This window comes from Lytechinus pictus, chromosome 14 (assembly GCF_037042905.1).
Source record: "Lytechinus pictus isolate F3 Inbred chromosome 14, Lp3.0, whole genome shotgun sequence".
Classification (NCBI taxonomy): Eukaryota; Metazoa; Echinodermata; class Echinoidea; order Temnopleuroida; family Toxopneustidae; genus Lytechinus; species Lytechinus pictus.
The window spans coordinates 12,344,113-12,363,466 of NC_087258.1; the positions used below are offsets into that span (position 1 = coordinate 12,344,113).

Consider the following 19,354-nt stretch of genomic DNA (forward strand, 5'->3'; position numbering starts at 1 on the left):
TTTTTTTTTAATCATAACTTTTTTATTATTTGACGAATTTTCATCAACTATAATCATTTGAACCTTTTTTTTAAATTATATTGCCAAGTTATCAATGATCTCTAATTACAGGCCGATTGAATTATGATACTGAATATGATTGATGCACAAACTATTATGTTGCTGAGGTGGGAACAATTTTATTTCATAAAAATCAAAAAAAGAATTTTTACAAAACCACCCCGGGATAAATCATGTATATCCGTCAAACTCTAGTAATTCGATGGGTGGGGTGGGGCTGATTAGAAAATAGGTATTGATATTTTCGCTGCTTCCCCATGCATCGTATATACTGCACCGATCATTGTTATACTAGCTCGCTACGTACCGGACCTTGTCATATATTTTACGTGCAGTTTCGCTGGCCTGCAGATCTAATTGCTACAATAGAATTTCGTGAATCTTCGACGAATATTGCGTAAATCTAAACAAATGTTTCCCTTAAAAACTTGTTGATGATCGTGCATCTCCCGTCACACATTTCTCTCGATCTGCAGTGATTACAGCCAGAGGCTTATCCATTATAATACTTCACTATGTTTGGACCGTCTGTTTTTGGAGGATTTGACGATCCATTTTTCAGGTGAGAAATCGAATTGTTACGTTTTCCATTCCATAGTGATGTCGCCGGGAAATTGGGGGTTGGGCTGTGCGATTCGATGAGGCCAGGGATGCGGGCGCGGGCCCGCGGCTGCCTGAGCTGTGCATGATGTAGACCAAAAGCTTCAGTCTCTGTATTTTGGTTGTTCCGCTGAACTACGTTGGCTCCACTCACCATACATAGACTGAAGGGGATGGGGCCCCGTACCTACAGCCAACGTATAGTGAACTAGCGTTTTATAGATCGCAATTTAAAACTGTTTTTTAAGCAAAATTGAAAGTTTCATGGTTTCCATTAGACAGCTGGCAGCCGTCTGTTTCGAGGAGTTTTTTAACATTTTATTTTTTTTTAATTTCTCCTCATAGTACACAGACGGCTCGCTAGCGTGCAGCCACCATTAGGGGACTTGCAATGCAAAATCCCCCCGTCGGGGCTCTTCAATTTTTGTCTTTAATGAGTAAAAATTTTGAAAATTCACGCGACCAAAATGCAAATTAATATTCCCTCTTGGCATCAATTGCCAAAAAACTGAGAAAAATCAGGTTAAAAGGAACAAAAACAGTGACTTACCTCGGGTGTCGCGCAAATTCACTTCCCCGTTTTATCCGATCTTAAGTACATAAACATATGGCCATTGAGTCCCCTGTACAGATCGCGCTAGAACTTCGGTCTCTGTATTTGGTGAGTGAAGCCAACGGAGTTCAGCTGAACAACCAACATAACAGAGACCGAAGCTTTTGGTCTAGGTTTCCATTATCAGGGAAATATAAATAACTTAAGTAATTGCATACCTTGGGCCGGAGTTATTGAAAAAAATCCTCTGGATGATTGAGAAATCTGTCATCTAAGACATTTTCACCTGACCTGACGGTTTTTCTTGCAAGTTGCCATCTTGAATGACGTCATTATCGTATTAACTTAATGTCTCGAATCGATATATCGCGATTATAACTAGTACTAGTACTAGTATAACTAGTATCGTTTATCTTCGGTTTCGTTCGCATATGGAGCAGATCGTATAATATCGAAAGCAATATCGATATCACATTCGTGATTGTTGACGTTCGTTTGTAAATATTTTATAGTTTGGCTGCCATTTTGACCATTTTTATCGTGTTCAACCCAATTAAACATTGGTAAAGTATATTTTTCATGCCTTTTTCATCTATATCGTTTAAAGTATTTAAATGTTAAAATATCAAGTTTTAAAAGTTTGTTGTTTATACATCCTTAGATTGTAAATTCGATGTGTAAAATACATCAAACTTTGGACTGTGAATTGACAAAAGGGAGGGAATGAGAACACATGTGAGCCCACACGTACACCCTACCGTCGGTAAATGGGGATTACAGTAAAATGTCAGAAATTGTTGAATAAATCCCCAGAAACGACGGTTATTCCTGTCTATGCATGATGCAGCTGCATGCTGCATGACGAGTCCACCACAGTCCACATATCAACCACCTCTTTTGACATTGAAACTGACCACCTTGTGCACATTAATTATGGCTTCCAAGATTACTTGCATATTACAATAGACCAAAAGCTTCGGTCTCTGTTATATTGGTTGTTACGTCCGCTGAACTCCGTTTGGCGTTGGCTCCACTCACCAATCGAGTGAGACTGAGACTGAGAGTGAGAGTCAGTCTCAGTGTCTCAGAGACCGAAGATCTTACTCGATCTGTACTAATACAGGGACTCAATGCTACTTGTATATGTTTATGTATTAAAGGTGAAGTCCACCCCAGAAAAATGTTGATTTGAATAAATAGAGAAAAATCAAACAAGCATTATGCTGAAAATTTCATCAAAATTGGACGTAAAATAAGAAAGTTATGACATTTTAAAGTTTCACTTATTTTTCACAAAACAGTGATATGCGCAACTCAGTGACATGCAAATTAGACAGTCGATGATGTCCCTCACTCACTATTTCTTTTGTTTTTTATTGTTTGAATTATACAATATTTCATTTTTTATAGATTTGACAATAAGGAGCAACTTGACTGAAACATATAGTATTAAACAATGCTAATGCCACATGTTCAGGGAGGAATCAATCATTGTATCACTTGCCAATGAGGAGAAAATTAGAATATTTCATATTTGACATAATAAAATACAAAAGAAATAGTGAGTGGATGACGTCATAGTCTCCCCATTTGCATACAAGCAAGGATGTGCATATAACTGTTTTGTGAAATTAAGCGAAACTTTAAAATGTCATAACTTTCTTATTTTACATCCGATTTTGGTAAAATTTTCAGTGTTATGCTTGTTGGATTTTTCTCTTTTTATTCAAATCAACTTTTTGTTGGGGTGGACTTGTCCTTTAAGTTCGGATAAACCAGAGAAGTGGGAGTTGCGGGACAGCCGAAGTAAGTCACTGTTTTTTCCTTTTACAGGGCTCGACACTAGCGCCGGTCCGACGGTCCCAGACCGGTAAAAATCACTGTCGGGCCGGTAGATTTTCAGAAATAGCAAGATTTACTGGTCCGACAAGACCAGTAAGAAAATATCATTGTCGGGCCGGTAATTTTTCCAAAAATAGCAAGATTTATGGGTCCGACATAAACAGTAATAAAAACCATTGTTGGGCCAGTAACTTTTCCAGAAATGGTCAAATTCACTAGTCCAACATAAACGTAAAAAATATTCCATGACTCAAATTGCAAACCATTTTCCTCCCGTTAAATTTGGTCATTCACACACAGAATACACACAGAATGAATCGCATGCAATTTTTACTAGGGTAACATACAGTGTACATATGGCTAGCCAGCCACACAGCCCACATGGTGAATTTTCTACTGGCTGCACGAACGAAGCTTGGCGAAGCTTGGCAAACCTCTGGCAGAAATCTCTCACAGAACGGTCAAAATTCACATTTCACACTAATGAAAAGCTCTTATAATGTCCATATTTCCAAAAAATTGGGGTAACTGTCATTTGTAAGCAGTAAAAGGAGAAATTTTCACTTTTGTTTTAGTTCAAAGAGATCGGGTTTCGAGTGATATCGTCTGAATACATGATAGCCCCACATATGCATTTGTGTGTGTGTTGATACACTTGGTTTCTTTCGTAGCTATATCTTAATTGAGCCAAAAAGAAACTGATAATTTATTTATGATAGTTTTAGCTTTCTTCCTCTGTTTTCTTTCTATCTTTCTTTCCTTCTTTCTTTTCAATCTTTCTTTGTTTCTTCCCTCTCTTCTTTAATTTTTTTTGTTACTGTCTTTCTTTTTTAATTATTCTTTGTCTTTCGTTCTTTCATTCTTTCTGTCCTTTTAACATTTTTCTCTATTTCTTTTTCTCTTTCTTTTTTGATTTCTTTCTTTCTTTTATTCTTGAGTCCATCCATCCTATATTTATCTCTTCTTTCTTTCTTCCTTTCCTTCTTTTTACCCTTTCTTTCCTTCATTCTTTGTTTCTTTCTTCATTCCATCCATCCTTTCTTTACCATTTCTTGTTTTTTATTTCTTCCTTCTTTCAGCCCTTTCTCTCTTTCTTTCATTCATTCCTTCCTTTCTGTTCTTTCTTTTTTCCCTTCATTCCATCTATCCTTTTACCTTTTTTTTTTTTTTTTTTTTACTGCTTGCTTCCTTTCCTTTCTTCTTTCGTTCTTTTTTTCCCTCATTCCTTCCTTTCTTTGTCTTTCGGTCTTTTTTTTTTTTCTTACTTTCATCTATTTTACATTTTCTTTCTTTTTTCTATTGCTTGCTTGCTTCCTTCCTTCTTTCCTTCTATCTATCATTTTACCTTTCTTTATTTCTTCCTTCTTTCAATACTTTCTTTCTTTTTTCCTTCTTTCCATCTCTCCTTTTACCCTTTCTTTCTTTTTTATTGCTTCTTTCTGTCTTTTGTTCTTTCTTTCTATATTGCTTGCTTCATTTCTTTCCTTCTTTCTTTCTTTCCTTCATTCCTTTATTTCTTCTTTTTCTTTTGTTCTTTCTTTCCTTCCTTCCTTTCCCTCTTCAGTTCTTTCTTTTTTTCCTTCCTTCACATTTATCCTTTCTTTACCCTTTTTCTTCCTTTCTTTCTTTCTTTCTTTCTATCTTTTTTCCTTCTTTCCATCTTTCCTTATACCCTTTCTTTCTTATTTTATTGCTTCTTTCCTTTTTTCATTACTTTCTGTCTTTTGTTTTTTCTTTCTTTCCTTTTTTTCTTTTGTTCTTTCTTTCTTTCTTTCTTTTTTCCTTCCTTCACATCTATCCTTTCTTTACCTTTTATTTGTTCTTCCTTCCTTTCTTTTATTATTTCTTCCTTTGTTTCTTTTTGTCTTGCTTTCTTTTTGTCTTTCATTCCTTCATTTTTTTTGGGGGGGGGGTAACAAGAAAGGACAGCAAAATAAACTCACGCCTTTTTTTAATGTTTTCTTTATTTTGGGGACCAGTAGATTTTAGGTTCGGACCAGTAAAAAATGGAAAAACTGGGTATCTACTGGTCCGACATGAATAGGTTGGACCAGTAGAAAAAAAGGGTTAGTGTGGAGCCCTGCCTTTTAAGTTCATTTTTTCCCCGTTTTGGTGCATTTCATTTTCAGGCCAAAACGGAAGAATAATCATGATAATATTAATAATCTTTATTTTGCTCCAGTTCTTTTTATATATTTTTATGAAATTAAGACAAAAATTGATGATCCCCGTCGGGGGGATTTTGCATTGTTAACCGCCTAATGGCGGCTGCACGATCGCGAGCCATCTGTGAACGAGGAGAAATATAAAAATTGTATTGACCAGACCCGAACCCAACTGCAAAACGGCTTTTATACCAAGAAATCGGCTTTACAAATATCCGTTGTCATTCATCGAATCATGTGCCGGAGCCCGCGATAGAACTTAGAAGTAGAGAAAGAATCAGCCAATGTGATAACATCATAGAACTGACTTGGAAGAATCAAAATATTTTGTCAGCATGGCAAGAATCGGCCGTAAAAAATTTGATAACATAAGGTAACGTATGTCGGGTGGTCAGTCAAAAAAAAGAGGTGCAAATGAGCACATTTGTAATCATCGCAGCATATGTTGGTCGCCGATATCTACATGCGTAGAATCTGAGTCGTCGGTACATGGGATTCTGATCTGCTAAATTTTCTGCACAAATAAGACGAAAACTAGGTAAAACTGATAAATATTTTCGCAGATATGATGCTTAACATTAGAAATTAGATGGTCAATAAAAGGTATAAATCCAACCATACATCATGTACTTATGCTTACACTGGAAATTTTGTGCGTAAAAAAGAGGCAATATTGTTCATTATCACCCGTATCAGACATCTGAGCTGGTCATTTACAAAACCGTATTGTCCTACATTTTCTGTATACCGGCAAGGTATAGGTATATTGTTTGTATTTTCCTCGGTCTCAATGCGCGTATTGACTTTGCATGCAGAGACGACGCAAAATATACCTTTGTATTTTCCCTGGTCTCACATCCGGGCCTTTGAGGATCCGAATGAAATGATACGCTTCATAATGTTCCGCACACCAACGATCTACGTCATAATAAAGACAACGCTGGATCTGGGCGCTTGCAAGTACGTCATAATGGTAAAGTGCAGAGCCTAGACACTGATATTATCATGACACAACATAACTCTATTCTTAAAAGATATCACTGCTATCATGATTTTTGCTCTAGATATCTGATTTGGATGATAATAAAAATATTGACTGCCCTTCTTTCGGGGAACATCAAATATATTGCCCTTAAAAGACCCATATTACCCTCGTCTAAAGACTCGGGCCAATATGATTCTTTTGCTGGCAATATATTTGATGTTCCCCTCAAGACCAGTCAATATTATATAATTATGTCTTGTGTTTATCAACTCCAATTAATGTGGCACTACTTTTTCAAGTTGACAATGCAGGAGTGTCCATAAAGTAAACTAAAGTGTTCTTGAATCGAACCCAAATCAAATACAGATGTAAAAACTAAAAAGTTGCTTTTTTAGAGGGGAAAAAGAGACATGTAGATGGGTGAAAGTTTGGACAATATTGAACAAAGAATAAGAAACTTATGAATTTTGAAACTTTGTAAAAATTAGTAACGGGTAATCACTTTTCCCATGGAGACTTCAAATTGGCTGCATTGGTGATGTTGTGGCGTCGTAAGGCAGGACTACTCTTCCATTTACTGAAACAACACAAATTCTATCCGAGATTGTTCTTTTTTACCTTAAATATTCTATAGACTGGCTACTGTAGTACTGGTATATGTTTTAAAAATAATGAATTGACATTTGGACCTGTATTTACCATGTTACAGTGATATGCAGGAGACACATCGTCGGCACATGTCATCGATGCAGAGTATGTTCTCACACCCTTTCATGCAGCCAGCTATAGAAGGTAGAGGTGCAATGAGATCCCTTCAACCAGCAAGGAATCCTGCAAACAATCCAATGGTAAGATCACATTTTCATCCCAGTTTTGGGCCCCGTTGGATAAAAGTTACCATTATCGTAACTTTGCCATCCAATGGTAACTTGCAAAGAATCCTTGGTGTTTGATTGGCTGTTGATCAGTGCTACCATGGTAGTTACCACTGGACGGCAAAGATACTTTGATACATGGAGTAACTTTTATGCACGGGCCTTGGGGGTGTTTCACAAGAGAAAAATAGGGCGGGGGGTGTTTCACAAGACAAGAAGAGAAAATAAGCTGAGTGACATTCCTGCCTGAGATTCCTCTTCCAATTCTTGTCACCCTTGGCTGAAGCATCGGGCAATAGGATCTAAACCTGGGGGGGGGGGGGGCGGGGGCAGTCACATATATTGGTGGTACGGGGACATGCTGCTTTGATGACCCCCTTTTTCAGACCTAATTTTCAGTTCTCTAGATACTCCAAATGACAAAAAATCAGTTCAGAAGCCGCCCAGCCCCGCTCGCAAGACCCTTGTTACGAGACATCTCAATTCCCCAGCCCTGCCATACTTGTCAAGCGCGAGCACCGCATGTGAGAGGATGCACGTACGGCTTCGCAACTCCTTACATAGCCGCTCCATGCATGGCTAGCGCATGCACAGCTCTATACCTACAGTGCCGCGATCCGTTCCGTAAACCCTGTTTTTCACACAGGGCGGTATATATTTATAGTTCCCAAGACCCCGTACTTTACCCTTTTATTCATTTCCTTAGACCCCCATTTCAAAGTTTCGTGAGGCACACCCCCATCAAAAAATAATTTGGGTGCCCCCCCCCCCTTCGGATCTAAATTGTATCAGTATTAAAGCCCATATATATTCATTCCAACCATCTGTAATGACCACCTTGGTAGAAAGACTACCTGTTGGTGTCTAAAGAGGCCACAAATTTACACTCACTTTAATAGAATTCCATTTTGAAACAAGTGCCATCTATCCATGTTTATCATCTGCTCACAAAGACTGCTTTCTTGTGTCTCTTAGGTGGAATTAGTGGCATACATGCTCCACTGTATTTGTTATTTTTTTAATTAAAGGGATCGTTTCACTTTGTGAGCAGCTGATTTAAAAAATTCTCAAACTAAGATGAAACATGTGTATGAGTTCCTGTATTTGTCCTAAAAAAACCCTGAAACAGACAACAATATAGGATGACAAACTCTAATTTAGACACAATTAGCAATTTATTAGCCTGATTTTGAGAACCGTCTATAAGACGCATTCAGCTTCTGCCCAGTTTTCTCAAATTCAAAAAGTCTGTTCGCTGTGTTGACTCCCTTCTGCTGTGTGTACCTCCTATGCACACACTATTATTAGCTGCACTGTGCATTCAGTGTACATGTTCCTTGTACACACTGTATGTACATGTACATGTAGGTCATGCTGGTTTCATCTAGAGTTTGTGTGTTGTGGTGCACAGATTCGCTGTATACACATAGCTTTGAAACCAACCCCCAATTATTTTCAAACTTTGGTTTACATCTCAAGTTTTATAATAGTTCCTATAGATATGATACTTTGAATCTTTTGGGATGGTATTATACTATAAGCCTAATGTTTAGCCTATTTTCAAGAACCGAAATGAGCATTTTTAAAATCAGAAAATTCAGAACCAAGTGAAATAATCACTTTAAGTTTTTGGAAACTGTTCCTCTGATTTCATGCATGTACATGTAACAAAGTATGTTATGTTTTCTTCTGCAGGCGATGTCTCCCTTTGGTATGATGGGAATGAATCCCATGTTTGCAGATATGAACTCCATGATGGGAAATATGCAGAGGCATATGGTAAGTTACACACTGCATTATGATACAGATTTGAGCAGTGTACTACCGTAAGTAATGGTCTATTAACCGCACCTTTTTCTCGGCGGGATAGAAGCAAAAGTCGGGGGTGCGGTTTATCCACGGTGACGGGTGTGAGCCAGCCCGTCGTAACCCTTCCCGAACATGTAAGACGTCTGCCAGTTCACAACACATCGAGTGGCCGGGCGTAGCCGCCCAGGGCAATGTCGTTTAGAGGGTATGAGCCGCGGGTAATGAGAAGCGATTATTACGATTTTATCAAATATTGTCCATAACAAACGCACCCACCTTCATGACACTAATTTCGACTTTTATTCTCGGTTCAAAGCAGCGAAGTTCCCTGGCTAAGTTCAAAGAGAAGCCAAGCATACTCTGTAATATTTTGTCACAGCTGAGCGAGCGCGAGAGTTGAGTTAGCTGAGCTAGCTTGCGTTGTATTGTGGTTATAGTGCGACTTAAGCTGGCGCTATTCATTTTAACCCTCGATCCCCTCCAAAGTCCCGTTTTGCGCCGCGCCAGCTTATTTTTTCTTTCCCGTTTGCTTTTCATAAGATACCATGTACACCATGCAACGAGAGAGACGGCATAAAGCCGTCAAAACAACTGTAAAAAATGCAAATTTCTTTGTTTCTTGAACCTTCATGTAATCCCGTATCCAAAATTCATGCTAAGACATTGAATGCTAGACAAATTCTGAAAGTGATTGTGAGTTTGTGATGCAAGAAATGTGAATGTTTCTTCCTCCTACGGCGGGAAAGACACAGATCATTATTTGATAAGATGTACTGGTACCGTATCGTAGTTTGCAATGTACAAGAACGGCAGTGCTGTGTGTGTGTACACTGACTGTGAGGTGAGTGAGTGTGTAAGTGGCCAATATTGTCGGGACATTTCTTTCTTGCAAACATTTGTAGATGAATTGATCAAAAACAGCAGATTTCCGCATACCGGTAATCTCTTTGGATACTTTGAAATCTTTAACCTAGTTTTTGTTTCTTCGTACCTCAAATATAATGTGAGGATTTTTTTTTTTTTTTTTTTTTTTTTTGGCCAATGTTGGGGGTGCGGTTAATCCACGGGTGCGGTTTATAGTCCGTTACTTATGGTACTCATGCCACTTCTCTTTGTGAGACTATGTGATAAGAAGACAATCATACAGTGTAGTAATGTAGTACTTCATTCTTATTCTTGTTATTATTATCAGTCTCAGTGTAATGGGGTGTTGCAAGAAAATTGTGATCAATCGCAAGTCTATTTTCGATCCCTAAATCAATCATTATTTTTTATATTAATTGCAAATTTGAGATGATTGCAAATCTGCTTCTTGAAACAAGCAGTGTAATCTGATTCAGTCAGTCCGCAAGCCCTGAAAAAGTAGCTTCTTTTATCCAAGTGATATTCATGACTAGAGGGTTTTCGCATAGTTAATGAGCTTGGTGCGAACCAAAACACCTCTTTTTATTCGGCCATTGCTGCTCTAAATATTGACCAAATTTCATGTTTTTGGTATCTTTGTAAAGAAGAAGAATCATTCTTTCAGGTCATGTGTTTGGATTTTTAAAAGAATGTTGTAATATAGGAAAAACTTTTGATCTAAAACATGAAACAAAATATTTTTTTTTCATGCAACAAAAGTTGTTGTTTTCACACTTAATTTCTGTTTGGGCACAAATGATTTTTAAATCATGATAAAGCTGAAGATCTAAGCTTTAATATGATATAATTTTTATAAGAAGATGTATTTTAGATGGGTCAGCAGCCAGCTTTTCATAGGCCAAGTACATTTTGCAGCTCAAAAACAAGAATACTGCGCTCTGATTGGTCATAGAGACCACACACCCACGCAAATTACAATGTTCCCCACACTGGGCCTCTACAAGGTCACACTCACCATGTGGTAATCTCTTCAAATTACCTGCGCCTGTTTGTTTTGAAAACAGTATTCAGCCAATCAGAACTCTGGATTTTATGTTACTCAGAAATTTCAGAAATCTCGTCTTGCATCTTGATGGAAAAAGCTGGCTGCTGACCCATCTAAAAGATGCCACATATCAAGAGTGACATTGTAAGAAAGTATAGAGTTTGAGCTTTCTGATTATATAAATAATGTTGGTGCCTAAAACACAAAATGTTGCACAATTTGCAAGTGAGGAAGAAAATTCTGTTTGATGCATCTGTTCAGGTAAAAAATTCACTTATTTATCAAAATATTTCATTCAAAAGAAATGACCAATATAAAAGAGTAACATTTACTCTTGCCCATGGTACAAAAATAATCAATATTACTCAAGGAGAAAGTGGTTAAATTCTTTGAGAAAGAAAGTCTCACAATTCACGAGATTTTGCAGGGACATGAATTCAGCCACAAGAGGACTTGGATAAATCTTGCTCATTTGCTCATTAACACAGGGGCTTGCGGACTGACTGGATTTGCTACTGTTGAAATTGATAAGTCTATTGCAACTGAATATTTGCAATTGAGTGCAAATATTTTCTTGCAATACTCCCTAGCTCAGGTACTTACATCTGGGTCCCGTTTCATAAAGGACTTGCAACTGTTGTAACTTTGTCATAATGGCAACTACCATGGTAATTAACAGGGCTCAGCAGCCAATCATAATCAAGGTTTCCATGGTAGTTGCCATAATGGCAAAGTTACAACAGTTGCAAGTCCTTTATGAAACGGGGCCCCTGAAGTCTTCCAGTACAACCAATTTATCATATGCTAATGTTGTTTTATACCATGATAATTGATCATGTAGAATGTGATTAATCTTGGTAGTATTCTTTCATGACAGGAAAGAGTAGCCAACGATCCCAACTCTCACTGCTTCTCGTCATCATCTGTGATGAGTTACTCTAATACCGGAGATGGTGCACCGCAATACTACCAGGCTTCTTCATCCACCAGACAAGCACCTGGAGGGGTAAGATTAGCAATCAGCCAATCAAAATATTTGTGAGAATAAAAGATGAATTCTAGCTGTGTTAATAACAGTGTTCCCACTTCCAAGCCCATCAAGGAAAATTATTTTACTTTTTTACATTCAGGGGAAATTCAGGGAATTTGATCAGCCCAAAAGTCGAAAGCACGGTAGTCAGTCAGACTTTGTTATATTTTGTTGCTTATCAAAACAATATCCATTGAATGACTGGTTATGGTGTTAATAATTAGTTTTACATTATTGTTTTTATACTGAAAATACATGTAATTCACTGCAACTGTGCAACAACTTAGAAAACATGCGAAATTGGGAATGGGTTTAATTAATTATAATTATCAGGGAATTTTTAAACTTCATCCGGGAATTTTGTTTTTCTTGAAAAACCAGGAACCCTGAATTATCACCCATAGATTTGAATGGAATCCATCAAAATGATCATGGAACTGTTCGTACTTATATGTCAAAAAGAAATAATTTCAAGATTTATTTTTTCAAAAATGCACATATTGGCACTGATAGAGCAGATAAAATAACCTGCACAAGTGCCATGTTGCTGTCGCTACCTTGGCTACGAATAAAACAATAGACTTACGTGTGTCGAGAGTCTCAGGTACCTAGACCACTTTGCCGCCTCACCTCCATCATAAGATTCTGGTAGAAAGTGAGAAGTGCTTAATGATAAAGAATACAAAAAAATAAGCCAGGCATTTTTTCTAGCAATAATTAATAAATGTGCCCATGTGTGTTTATAATGTATGTGTGTAGATGATTTCAGTGTACTTAATTTTAAGGAGGTTCTCTTGATGTTTGGCATGCTTAAACTTTATCAAAATTTTGAATTATTTGAGTCTGAAAGGCACATTTGAAATATGTAGCTCATCATACAGGTATTATGTAAAATGGAAACCCTGTAAATGAATATTTGCTCAGAACATTGAAAATGTATGGAACTATAAAGTGAAGACTCTCCACACAACAAAGATTTGTCCACAGATATATCATAATTTACCAAGTCTATTTGAACTAAAACAGCATTTTTTACCTTTCCAGATTCGTGAAACAAGGAAAACAGTAAGGGATTCAATGGTAGGCGTCGATAAAATGGCAATCGGCCATCACATTGGTAAGTATTGCTCATCTTGCACAGTTTTACTTACTTTTTAGGATTTATGCCTTCTTGATATTTTCAAATGTATTTATGCCTCCTCCCATTGTAGGTGGTGACAGATGCATTGTTTTCTGTTTTTTGTCACAATAATTCTTTTTATTTAGGTTGTTTGATTCTGATTTTTTTTAAAGTTTGTATTAGTTTCTATATGATATATATTTTTGATAGTCGCATTGACGATGATTTTGACATTCATATTCTTTTTATTCTATATTCCAAAAGGTTTTTGTTATCTTGCTTCAATATTTTTCTTTTCTTTATTGTGCTTTGAAATATTAATATCAAGCATGCTATGAATTTTATGTATTATTATTATTGTCATTGTTGTTGTTATTATATGTGTATTATTCAGAAATTAATATTCTATCTTGTATCAGGTGAAAGAGGTCATGTGATTGAGAAATCAAGGAATTCTAGAACAGGAGACCAGGAAGAGAAGCAAGACTTCTTGAATATCGATGAAAGTAAGTCATATTCTTTTAATAGAACTTTTAAGAAAAGTTCCTGGACTACCAATCCAAGATGTAATGGATGCTTCAATAAGCCTGTTCACGGTTGTAAACTGCGCACGAGCAGAAAAAGGTCATTTGAGATAAGCCATGAAGGTGGCTTTCAAATTCACTGACATAGGCATTTGTGATTTGATGATTATTCATGTATTCCTTTCAAAATATTCATTTTATCACATCCAAGCTGAAGAGTAATAAATAGAGCCTTCATAATCACTGGTATTTGACAGTAGCCTAAACAATAGTCAAATGTGCCAAAAGCAGACAATAAAACAGATTTCCAAACTTTATCCGTGATGTACTATTCTAGTCACCTGGTCTATACAATGCCTTTTTTTCTTAGAATTTGAATACTCTACCGGTAAAGCTTACGCAACATCTACATTTGAAAATGATAGTGCTTATCCTAATGAAAAATCACAAAGGTCATTTGAGAAAAGTTGATCATGAGCTAACCGTGAACTGGCTTATTGGCCTTGTAGAATGACACCTGTGGGCATGCCACTTTTAAGGCTAAAAATATGGCATAAGGGCTGTCACATTGTTCCGTGCAAGCCTTGCGTGTGACGTGCAGGGACTATTTTTTGCTACCGGCAGGTCACCCAAAGGTCACCCGTATCGGCATGCAGTTGCCCGCAGGAGCACACGCAAGTCAGATTTTCTCGCAGAAAATGTTTCGAACATGCTCAAAACTTGTTGCTACTCGCCCGCAAGGCTTGCACGTAAAGATGTGACAGGGATTTAAAGTATAATTCAGACCATAAAAAGCTCTTCTTTCTTCATCTACAAAATGTCTCATTGTAGATGGTTTTCGCGCTTCAATATAAATCATAAGTGACATCCCTACAAATAGTAATATATCTGCATCTTGATGAAAGTATATTTGCATCCTTTAAAAATATGATAGTTGAGTGGAAATTTTAGATGAAGAGGGAAAGAAAAAAAGCCTTTTCATGTAATTGAAGCAGTAACGTAGTAAAGAAGGTCCGCTGCACAAAAAACCATTCCTTGAAATGCAGAAGCATGTAATTGCTTCTCTAACTGTTAGCCAGAGCAATTATGCTGCTTCTTGATTGTAGAGTGCTTAAATCTTAAGATTAAATGATAATCGCTATAGCAGATGACATTATAATTTGACTTCCATCCAGGTGATGCACATGCATTTGATAGTGAATGGAAGCATAGAACAGGCGGTCATCGTGGAGGTGGACGTTCTGTAGGGGCTAGCAGGCCAACCGTGTCCGCTATCACAGACGGCAGAGAGTAAGTTTGCTTTCATTGTTTCTTTGCTTTTCCTAATTTGTTCAGTTGAGCCTTGGACTACTGAAATTTGTCCGTTACTGTAGATGGTTCTTCAGATCTGGGATCAGTTTCATAAAACTTGTTACAATAGCAAATGCACAATAACAGTTAAAAGCTACTGACATCCTTCTATCTGATTGGCTGATGGTAAATTTGTTAGAAATTGTGCATTTGTTATAATAACAAGTCTCTATGAAACGGGACCCATGTGCCAACTTAAAACTTGTCATTGCTTTACATTTTCATCAAATTTTATTATTATTTTGTCTAGGGCAGATCGAGATTGCCTGGGGGGGGGGGGGGCTTTATTATGTAAAAAAATTGATAAGCAAAAAATGGGATCCTGAGGTCAAAGATTAAAGATATAGAACTCATGTTTTTGTAACAACAGTTTGAGGGATCAGTTTAGATTTCTGTAACCTTTGTATGCATGTTGGTGGACGATGATCTGATTAGACTTTAGGGTCAAAGATAAAAACTTACAGAGGTCTGAACGTTCATGAAATATCATGTTCTTTTGAAAACCAAAGAAATTGTTTTGCGGGATCAGTTTCTTACTTTGTTTATGTATGCATATGGGAGTGACAATGATCTGGTGCCTGTTTCATAAGACTTATTATAATTACAAATTTGCAATAACAGTTTATAGCTACTGAAATATTTCAATTTGATTGGCTGATGGTAAACTTGTTATTGAAATAGTGCATTTGTTATTATAACAAGACTTATTGAGAGATAACTTGGATTAGGGTTTTTGTCATAAGGTCAAAGGTCACATTTGACAACATTAGAAGTTAGGTATGTAATATATTCTTGATCTTACAATAGGGGACGTATGAATTTTGACTGCATGCCCTCAAGAATCCATCTTGTTCTTGTCTTGTCGATTTATCAACGGTCAATCTGCAGTGACCTACAAGCCCTTTCCCTGTATACTTATGATTTCTTTGATCACAATCTGGTATGATAAATTGACTACTCATTCAGTCCATAAAACTTGACTATATCACATGATTTGAATGGATCCTTTGTTACCATGGTTACTGCAGGTACAGGCACGATAGAGAGCAGAGGCCCGTGAGACACCATCAAGACAACCAGCAATCTGTCCGATTCGATCGTTCTGAGACAACCTCTGACGACGCCCATCCTTACCACCGCCGCCCCACCCCTGCCAGACCCAAGGGACCAGGCCAAGGCGGGAGGCAGAGAGACCAAAGGGACCTGTAGAAACATTCAGTATCGTAGAATATGAATATATATATATCACCTTTGTAATATACTGTCCTTAGAGAAACAAGCAAATGAAAAAGAAAAGAAAGAAATTTCCTTTGTAATATAATGTCCTTAGAAAAACATGCAAAATAATAATAATAAAAAACAAAAAGAAAAATCCACACAAAATTTGATGCAATACAGATTGAAGTTGGTCCAATTATATGTTGCTTATCTTGAACTGTATTCTTATTACTTGGACTAATGCCCCCCCCCCCCCCCCCCCGGAAAAAAGGGAGAGTGTTTTTGAAAAGTGATATTATTTTTCAGAAATGTCAGTATTAAAATAAGTCATGTTTGTATCATATTTCATTTTACATTCATGCTAGGTAAAAACAAACTTAAGATCTGCCAAAAGTTGTGTATGGTCCAACGATAATGGAAAGTCTCCATATGAATTGAAATATTCTTATTAATTCCATTTATTTCATTCATTGAAGTAATGTATTTTAATTAAATTCAGTATTAAAGAAAAACATCTTTGTAATGATTTTTTTTGTGCATAATTCTTTGAGCTATACTCATTCATTACATGATGAAATTTAAATGAAAATGTCACAATTTACATGAAGGAGGAAAGTCATGCTACCCAATATTTCATTTTGTTTTTTGAAACTGAGAAGTAGGGTTCACACTTGGACACAGATGTGTTCTCACGAAAGACCAGAGGCTTGAATGTTGTGTACACTCCAACTGAAGTGGAGTGAAATGTATCGATGGGTGAATGACGATCATTGTTGAAATTATGTGTTAAGGTAGATCAAATGATTGCCTAGCCGCGTCTGAAAGTATCGATGAATTGTGTCCGCTTATTACAGAGCATGATGTATATAACTATGTGTGTATTGATGGAATATGTTTGTATAATATAGCTATCTGATTTCAACTATCTTTATGATAAGTTTGGGAAGTGGGATTGTTCATTCAAAAGATTATCATTATACATAATCTTGTTTGCTGTGTGATAACACTGTACAGTTGCTCACAGAACTAACAATTATCAATATTCAAATGTAAAAAGTAACATTGTTTAGTACTAAATATTGGCAGAGAATTCATTTTTCTTGAGGATATGACCCTCCCACTGTGCCAAAAGTAATTTAAAAATGCAGTAGAGGTGTAAATAGAGACCATATAATACTGTACTAAGGGGCATGACATTGTCACTGACACATAATAGGTTGTTTATGTAAATTTCTAACGACCTTTTGTTTCATGTCACACTACTTATGGACACAGTTTGGACAGTCATACACTTGAGGTAGACCCAATTATTAGCCAAAATTCTGGAGATTAATAAATATATGAATTTCTGACATTCAGAAATCATTCAGATCATCTTTTTAGAACACTAGCTTCTGGGCACCAATAATATTTCTGTACAACATGGTGTATGATATTGCTTTGACCATCCATGTCTCATACTTGAAATTTCACATTTGAGATAGAAGTGTTGCAATTTGCAGTGTAAAATGACTGGTTTTGCACTTATGATTGTTTACTCTACAGATGAGCATTATTTTCATTATGGGTTTTCAGTAATATTAGGATTGCACTAGAGTTTTCCCTTCGTGCATGTTGTATGTGTTGTTTTTGTCAAAGTGATTATTTACAATAATGTGATTTTGTCTTGTATTTAATTGGTTTAGTATTTTCCATATTGTCTGCTGAAATGGCAGAATCGTTACAATCCTCAAGCAGACCTACCATTTTCTCAACTATGTTGGTTTACAGCTTGTCGGTCATGTATGATCCAAACAATTATTTTATTATCAGAACTAATATACGTCATATCATGTAAGTACCAGAGGACTGGGTACCAATACTCATCATTAAGATATTAAAAATCTCTCCCAAACTGAAGAGAGAACATGAAATTGCCCAACTAACACCTACCCACTGCTTTGAGGTACCATTTAGAGTCTTAGTTTTCCAATAATTTCATTAATGCGATTGTCATCAATTCAACCAGTTTTCAATGGAAGTTTATTAACGTCTTTTCATGGGTAGGAATACTAACATAATCAATGTGGAGTCTTGAATACATTATGAATACAAAGTATATACATTACTCTTTTAGTTAAAGTCATTGTTAGGTCGGGATTCTTGTAGATCTACTGGTGATTTCCTATCAACTTGAGATTTACCCAGAAATCTCACTGTGCTGCAGCTCGATTTGTTTTTAATGTACATGTACATTCCTGCATTTTGTGAATAAATATTCTGTCCACCATCAAACGTAATGTGCCATGTCATATATTTCTACCAATCATAGTCTTTACAAACTTCCCTGGTTGCAGTGCTGATACAAAGGAGATAGAGTCAAAGCTGTCTGTTACAGCCACCCAACAGAAAAAAAAAAAGGTCTCTGTGGACAGGTGGCATTTTTTAGATGGTTCCGTGACATTTGCTCCGGTGACAACTGCTCCGATTGAAAATCTGCACATTGAGCGAAACATAAAACCTAACCCCCAAAACTAAAAAAAAAAAACCTAATCCTAATATTTACATCATTCTGAACCAAAAACTCTATTACAATCCTAAGTCTAACCCTATGCCTTCTGATATATTAAGACCGGAGCAATTGTTGCAGGAGCAAATGTTGTGTCACCTTATAGACAGGTTCTATTAAACATGTATCACTTTCAAATGGGAGACAATTTTGTTGGCCACTAAAGTAAGGTTTTCACTATAGATAGGTTTGACTGTATTTACATTTGATTGTGGGGGAGTTTCACAAAGCTCTTTGCAAGTGATGTTCACTGTTGAATCCTTGCATCTGATCGGCTGAAAAGCCTGACAAGATTCTTCATGAAGCTCTCCCCTGAAGTCAAAGAAAAGGAGGAACAGCTTAGGCTCTGGGGGATGTGAAGTTCGGTGTTGACCTTTGGGTGCTGGGCTGATTTTTTTTAAATCATCAGTACAGCACCAAATTAAAAATGAAGTTGGTCCTTGGATGAATCTTACTAGATGTTGAGCTATCAGTATCAATTGGGATGAGATTTGCAAACTCACATTGGTTCTTGGATCTAAGGAAGGCAATCTTGATTGTGCTTCCAACCCGAACATAAAGGACTTGCAACTGTTGTAACTTTGCCATTATGGCAACTACCATGGTAACATTGATTCTGATTGGCTGCTGAGCCCTGTTACCATGGTAGTTGCGATTATGGCACAACAGTTGCAAGTCCTTTATGAAACAGGGCCCATTTCATGAAAATTGTTATGATGACAAGTTTGCAAGAACAGCTTAAAGCTCAAGTCCACCCCAGAAAAAT

At 36.8% G+C, this 19,354-nt stretch overlaps 1 protein-coding gene across 1 annotated transcript; it reads left to right on the plus strand.

Moving 5' to 3' along the window:
* Positions 1–378: 378 nt before the first annotated feature.
* Positions 379–18,314, plus strand: LOC129276623 (myeloid leukemia factor 2-like). Its single transcript, XM_054913011.2, has 8 exons — positions 379–622; positions 6,915–7,053; positions 8,776–8,859; positions 11,676–11,804; positions 12,873–12,945; positions 13,368–13,454; positions 14,648–14,762; positions 15,851–18,314. The coding sequence occupies exons 1-8, from the start codon at positions 576–578 to the stop codon at positions 16,029–16,031; spliced, it is 855 nt and encodes a 284-aa protein (XP_054768986.2). The 5' UTR covers positions 379–575; the 3' UTR covers positions 16,032–18,314.
* The last annotated feature ends 1,040 nt before the right edge of the window (positions 18,315–19,354 follow it).